The sequence below is a fragment of the Eimeria tenella genome, genomic scaffold (assembly GCF_000499545.2).
Source record: "Eimeria tenella Houghton genomic scaffold, Eth_scaff38, whole genome shotgun sequence".
NCBI lineage: Eukaryota > Apicomplexa > Conoidasida > Eucoccidiorida > Eimeriidae > Eimeria > Eimeria tenella.
The window spans coordinates 74,148-80,954 of NW_013543302.1; the positions used below are offsets into that span (position 1 = coordinate 74,148).

The following is a 6,807-nucleotide window of genomic DNA, read 5'->3' on the forward strand; positions in this document are numbered from 1 at the left end:
GCCCGCGCGGCCCCCGGGCCCGGGGGCCCCCCGGGGGGCCCCCGCGCCCGAGCGGGAGGCCGCGGCCCACCGCTGCGACCCCGCGCGGGACGCGGGCTACACGCTCGCGGACACGCAGCCCGGGGCCGCGGAGGGCTTCTTCTGCGCCTTCTTCGCGCGGGGCTGCTGCAGCAAAGGCGCCGCGTGCAGGTTCAAACACCGGCTGCCGACGCGGGCGGACGAGGGCGAGCTGGAGTGGAGCCGCGACGTGTTTGGCCGCGAGCGCCACCGCGAGCACCGCGAGGACATGGGCGGGGTGGGGAGCTTCGCGGCGGAGTGCAGGACGCTGTTCGTGGGGGGCCTGCGGCTGCCGGCCGGGGCCTCCGCGGGGCTTCGGGAGTTGGAGGAGTTCCTGTGGGGGGCCTTCGCCGTCTGGGGCGACCTCGAGAGCCTCCGCGTGGTCCCCAAGAAGCTCATCGCCTTCGTCACCTTCGCCTACAGGGTCCAGGCGGAGTTCGCGAAGGTGGCCATGGCGGACCAGCCCTGCGGGCCCTTCGCGCCGCTCCTCACCGTCAAGTGGGCCCACCAGGAGGCCCCCAAGCGGGGCCCCCTCTTCCAGGACCCCCCCAGAAACCCCAAGCCCCGCAGGGAACTCGGCGCGCCCCCGCCGCGTCCGCACGAGCGCCTCGCCGCCCAGGCCCTCCACAGCTACTGCGCAGCCTGGCAAAACTACTGGGCTGCCGCCGCCCACGTCCAGGTCCAGCACCACCCGCAGCAGCACCAGCACCACCACCAGCACCAGCACCAGCAGCAGCAGCAGGTGCTGCACCAGGACGTGCTGCGCCAGGACGCGCTGCACCAGGACGCGCTGCACCAGGACGCGCTGCACCAGGACGCGCTGCAGCAGCAGCACGAGGTGCGCAAGCGCCAGAGGCAGCTGCAGGGGAGGGAAGCCAGTGAGGGGGAGGCACCTGAAGCACAGTGGCCACAGGAAGACCCCGAAACTGCTAATGCAAATGTGGAACGCCTCATGAATGTTTTGAGCCGCGTTGAAGGACTTTCCACTGCCGACTTCCTCAGTGCCGGGACGCGGGGTGTACAGACAGCTGAGCCCTGACGCACCCCCCCAATGCATGCGCAGCAAACGCGGCTAACGCCGTGCGGCTCTCCCCTAGCAGCACCGCAGCAAAACGTGCAATAGTGCCCTCGCAGCCCACGAACTCAACACTCCTCCCCAACCCAACGCCCCCTAAACCCTAAACCCTAAAGCACAGGCAATCGCCAGGTAAAGGCTGGAGGGCGCAGTGCGGGAAGCGGCACTGTGTCTGTGGACTTGCACAAAGTGTCTCCCAGTGGAGGCGCGACGGCGCCCTTTGACGAAATTTGGCGAGAAAGTCGTCCAAGTTGCGACAGAGTTTACAAATTAATTCTTTTTTTTGTTATTTAGTGTTGCAAAATAAAACAACTTCGCGTTTAGTCCTCGAACTGGACCCTCTCGAGCGCCCGCGCCAGGCGGCCGGCCTGAACCGTGCTGTGCAGGGTTCGAGAGTTCTACTGCCGGCTTCCAATGAAGTCTGAGCTAAACACATTATTTTATTCATTTCGCGCAAAGAAATTTTAGGGAGACACGCCTTGGTTTCTCGTTCCCAGTGGGCAGCGCGCGCTGCGGTGACTCACCCCACTGCACGGTGGCGACGGTGCTTCATCGGCTACTTGCTTTCGGAAACCTAATTCCTTTTTTCAAGTTTCACACTCAAAAGTGCATTATGAGTTCATAGAAAGCAAATTGGGGCAGTGGGGCTTTCGTGCAGGGCCGCGAGCCCCACTTGCAGCTTAGTTTCTCCCCGAGTCGGTCGAGGCCCCGGCTGCTGCTGTCTGCCGGGAAGACTGGAGCAGCAGCCCGTTTTTAGTTTGAATAATTGTTGCAAATAGGTCAAAGTATCCCCAAATGTTTGCGATTTCGCCAGTTTCAAGTGCCGCGGGCCAGTAGACTCTGGCGTGAACACTACAGCGTCCAGACCGTCGTGCAGCTCCGCTCCTTCCCCTGCGCCCCTCCGCTGAGCGGAGCCAAAACCGCTGGATTTCCTAATTTGCTTAATTTGGTGTTTTGAAACTCCAAAGGGAAAATTGTGCAGAAATTGGGAGCAGCTGCTGCAGCTTTCCACTAAGCGCTGCGCCGCGGCTTCCGCGCCGTTGGCCAGCACGGAGCGCCACCGGTGCGATCTGCCGCGGCACATGCACGATTTCAGCTGCTGAAAGTTTCTATTGGTTAATTTTGCAAAATATTAATGAAGAGGAACTTTGTTTAGCTCTGCATTAGCAGCGACTGGGCCACCGGTGGCTGCAGGCACTGTGACCCTGCTGCTGCAACTGCAGCTGCTTCCCGGGGAAGCGCCTACGGGCAGCAAGTGAAGGACCCGCTGCTGCTGCTTCCGCCTTTCCCTTTCTTAAAGACTTTTGAATTTAATTTATGCCTCAAGGTCTTTGAATTTATGTCCCAGCTGCGAAGACACCGCGGCCGACTGCGTCGACAGCCGTCGATGTTCGCCCGTTATGAGACTCAGCCGCACTCTCGCTGTGGGCGTCCTCTTGCTTGCCCGCGCCTCAGCTAACCAGGGAGCAGCAGCAGCAGCAGCAGCGGCAGCAGCAGCAGCAGCAGAGGGGGAGAAGGCGGGGCCTGGAAGCGCTGCAGTTGCGGTGGGTTTTGTTTCTCCCGCGGCGCATTCCGAGTTGCTTCCGCAGCAGCAGCAGCAGCAGCAACGACTGCAGCAGCAGCAGCTGCTGCTGCTGGTGCAGCAGCTGCAGCGCGACAGTGAGGCAGCTGTGTGTTGCGACGCCGCAGGCCTCGCCGCCTCCGCCTCCCCAACAGAGTCCTCTTGAGGCCCCTTGCGCTCCCAAGTAGGTGCAGCAGCTTCTCTTGTGAGTATTTCAAAAACTAAAAATGAAACAGAAAATAAAACAAATTAATGAAGTTTATCAGACTGAAGATCCTCAAAAGCCACACAAGTGCTGCACTAGTGACGCAGCTGCTGCTGCGCTGCTGCGAGGCGCTGCAGAGCCCACGCGGCTAAGGACACCCCCGCGCTGGAAGAGCCCGCAGCTGCGCTGCAGCAGAAAGCCTCTGAAGGTAAGAAAGCAGATTAATTCAATGTTGCAAAAGTGAGGAGCTTTTGCAGGTCAAGTGGAGGCCAGTTGCCCCGAGAGTCTGTACACTGCACAGGCGCAGCTTCTCGCTGCTGCTGCTGATTTTTTTTTGGGCAGAAGCGCCAGCTAGGGAGGTGGGAGAAGAGCTGCAGCAGCCAAAGACCTCTCCCGTATCTGCTGCTGCTGCAGCAGCAGCTGCTGCTGCTGCTGTTGCTTCCCTCCCCGCCCGCGGCGGGCCAGAGCCCAGCAAAGAGCCTAGGAAAGGCAGCCGCAAAGCCGAAGTTAGTAAAAGAACGAAATATGAAGAGTCGAGAAAGATGAAGAGGGCCTTCAGCGAGGACAGCGCAGAAAGTTCAAGTCCGCAGGAAGCAGCAAGCTACACAAGGCGTCACGCGGAGGAAAGAGGCGGCAGCCACGAACCTCCTCGAGACAAAAAACGCCATTTGAACTCCGTAAAAATAAAAAGACCGAAAATATTCGCGAAGAGAGAGAGCAGCTGCAGCCGCGCGACCTCCGGATTCACCCGAAACAGCTACAGGGCAAGACCTGAATGGAACGACTCCGAGGACGACAGCAGCGACTCGGACGCCAGCGGCGGCGAATTCGCCGCGCAAATTGGAGAAAGCAGAGGCAAAACGAAAATAAAAAAGAAAAAAAGCCCTAGTCACCAAGAAAAAATGCAAGTCGTGCGCACCATGCAGCTCTTGAACGCCCTGCTGAAGCAGCAGAAGAACCACGCCATGCAATATTCAACTCTGAACGACGCCCGACTTGACCCCACGGCCCTCGCCGTGTCTTACGAAAACATGTTGACGCAAGTTCACAAGAAGCACGCCTCCCTGGTGAGTCATTTTGGGAAAACAGGAGTGCAACATGGGGGAAACCTCTCAGCAATTCAAGTTGCTCTCGCTGCTTGTCGGGCCAGCTGGCCCCCGCACACACTTCACTCTCTTCACGTTCTCTGGCTCCAACACGCATGCACGAGTTCACACACAAAATCTCCCTCAGCTTCGTTTCGGGCTGCGAAACTTGAATTTCAGTTGGCTGCATGCGTTGGCGCGAGGCAGCATTTCGTGCATGCGCGTGGCTTTTGCGCGTTTCGCGCAGGCTGCGGGTGAAGCTCTTTACTTATTTGCAAATAAATTTGTTAATATAAAAAGCCGGCGCGTGTGTTGCTGCGCTGCAGGAAGACAGCAGCAGCGACGAGGTGAGGGGGGAGGAAGGCCTGACTTGGGCTGCAGCGCTGATCCTGGCGATCCCGCCTTCGATCCTGGCCATCCTGCTGGCGCAGCACATCGCCAAGCGGCAGCTGCAGCCGCGGGGGGCCCCCGGGGGCCCCGGGGGCCTCGCCGTGGCCAAGGGGCGTTTCGGGGGCCTCGCGTCGGACCTGGAGATGGACTCTGAGAGTTCTTCAGAGGGGGACTTCTTAAGGGCTGAGGGGGAGGCCCAGTCTTACGCTGAGTACCACCAGCCCCTCTCTGCACTTATTCGCAGGCCCGGCAGGCTCCTGGGCGGGCCCCCAGCTCGCCAGGCCCCGCGCCTGTGGCTGCACGGCCCCGGGGGGGGCCCCCCTGGGTACTACGGCCGCCACGGCCCGCGGGGCCCCTACGGCTATCCAGAGCTGCTCGAGGGGGGCTCACCCCTCCTCGGCTATAGGCAGTACCCCCGGCCCTTCCCGCACGCTGCAGCTGCTGCAGCGGCGCGTCCGCCAGCCCACGAGTTCGCAGAGGCTGACGAACTCAGCGACGCCGCCTGGGCCGCAGCCCCGGGCTTCAGCGGCCACCCCCAGGAGCTGTTCATGCACGGGGGCCTCTGAGGGCCCCGGGGGCCCCCCTGTGCAGAAATTGGTGCGCGGGGGGCTCCCAGGGGCCTCTCCGGGGCCCCGGGGGCGCCCCCGTGCTGCTTCCGCCTCCGGGGAGGCCCCCGGCCCCTGGCCGTGTGCGGGAGGTCCTCGTGTGGAAGGACCCGGGGAGCCGTGGTGTCGGATTCCGCTAAATAATGTTTAATTGACGCGCTGCGCCGAACGCAGGGCCTCTGGGCTCTGCATTTTCTAAGTGCTTGTGAAAACTTGTCGAAATGCCCCGCAGCTGCGGCGACTGAGTGGTCCCGCGCGGCGGCCCGAGGGGCGGGAAGCGCTTGCCGTTTAAAATCTACACTAGGTCTACAGCAGTTTCTTTTTATTTAGAAATGCTTGGGCGGTTTTATTCGAGCTGCGTGCGCGAAGCAGCAGTGGGTGGTTCTGCTGGTCTGTTGCTTTGTGAACGGTGCGGAGCTGCAGAGGCGCGGAATGGCGGCCCGCAACTGTTGGCCGGGAAACTGCAACCTTTGCATTAATAAGACTAAAATGGTAGCGAACCTATTAGGAAGCTGTTAGGGGGCGCGTAGGGCGTTATAGGTGGCGTGAGGTAGGGAAAGCCGTAACCTCAGGATGGCCTATCGAAGCGTTGGCGCGGCCCTGCTGGGTAGGGCGTTCAAATCGGGGGAGGCCGGGGCAAAGCGGAGGCGCGGAGAGGAATAAGAGGCGGGTTCGTAAGTTGTTAAATTTGTGTTTGGAAGGGAAAATGTGGGTAGTTGGGGCCGCGTGGGCAGACAGGGAAGGCAATGACGGGGTGGCGGCGGCACAGCACAGCAGAACCCGGCGCGCGGCTGGGATGCCCGCCAGCCCTGCGTGGTGTAGGGCGGCGATAGGAAAGCAGGAGGGCAGTGGGCAGCGTTCTGCGAGTTGAGCTTGTAGTTTGAGGCATTAAACTGCGTCGCGGGAGGAAAAAGGTGAAATCTGGGTCGAGACGTGGGGGTGTGGTTGGCGTCGGGTCGGGTTGGGCAGTGCGTTGGTCCGGTGGACGTTGGCGGGAGGAAGCGGGCGGGTGGGGCGCGCAGGAGGCTGGCAGGGGAGTTAGGGGCGCCGAAAAATGCGAAGGGAGTTTTTGGGCGTGGCATAGGTCTGCGGCGCGAGCGGAAAGGGATAGCGGGCGTTGGCGGTGGTAGCGCGGGCGGGAGGGTGCGGAAGATGTGCGGAGTGACTGCGGTGATGCTTTCGCCGCTGAGCGCGAGCGCGCTGCGGCAGCTGTGTCTGTCGCGTTCGAAGCTGCTGCGGCACCGGGGCCCGGACTGGAACGGGGTGGACGTGATAAGTTTCGGGGGGGAGCGGATCCACGCGCTGGCGCACGAGCGGCTGTCGATCGTGGACCCGACTTCGGGGAAGCAGCCGCTGAACGACCCGGAGCGGCGGTGCGTGTGCGTGGCGAACGGGGAGATATACAACCACGAGGAGCTGCGGGCGCGGCTGCCGGCGCGGGAGTCGCAGCAGCTGCCGACGAAGTCGGACTGCCAGGTGATCCCGTCGCTGTTCAAGCACTTCGGGCGCAGCTTTCCGGCGATGCTGGACGGGGACTTCGCGCTGGTGGTGGTGGACCGCGCGAGCGGGGACTTCCTGGCGGCGCGGGACCCGATCGGGATCTCGCCGCTGTACGTGGGCCACGCGGCGAACGGCGCGATCTGGTTCGCGTCGGAGGTGAAGGCGCTGCAGCGGGACTGCGTGCGGGTGCGGGAGTTCCCGCCGGGGCACAGCTTCTTCTTCGACTGCGGCGCGGGCGCGGGCGCGCTGGAGCGCTTCTACCGGCCGCAGTGGATGGAGCCGGGCGTGGCGGTGCCCTCGACGCCGTGCGACCTGCGGCGGCTGCGGCA

The 6,807-nt window shown here is 62.5% G+C and overlaps 2 protein-coding genes across 2 annotated transcripts in view; both read left to right on the forward strand.

Annotated features, from left to right (window-relative positions):
• ETH_00014690 (Genomic scaffold old, msy_sf_16, related) overlaps window positions 1–1,096 on the forward strand; it is a gene marked incomplete at both ends in the record, with an annotated part of 1,735 nt that extends 639 nt beyond the window's left edge. The window contains one exon of the mRNA XM_013376607.1: window positions 172–1,096. Within this exon, the coding sequence (XP_013232061.1) occupies window positions 172–1,096 (925 nt within the window). The remainder of the gene's footprint in view (window positions 1–171) is intronic.
• A 1,436-nt stretch (window positions 1,097–2,532) lies between these two features.
• ETH_00014695 (uncharacterized protein) lies at window positions 2,533–4,939 on the forward strand (the record flags this gene model as incomplete). Its single annotated transcript, XM_013376608.1, has 5 exons — window positions 2,533–2,676; window positions 2,822–2,877; window positions 3,036–3,106; window positions 3,241–3,965; window positions 4,310–4,939. 5 exons carry the CDS (start codon window positions 2,533–2,535, stop codon window positions 4,937–4,939), a joined length of 1,626 nt encoding a protein of 541 aa, XP_013232062.1.
• Between the last annotated feature and the right edge of the window lie 1,868 nt (window positions 4,940–6,807).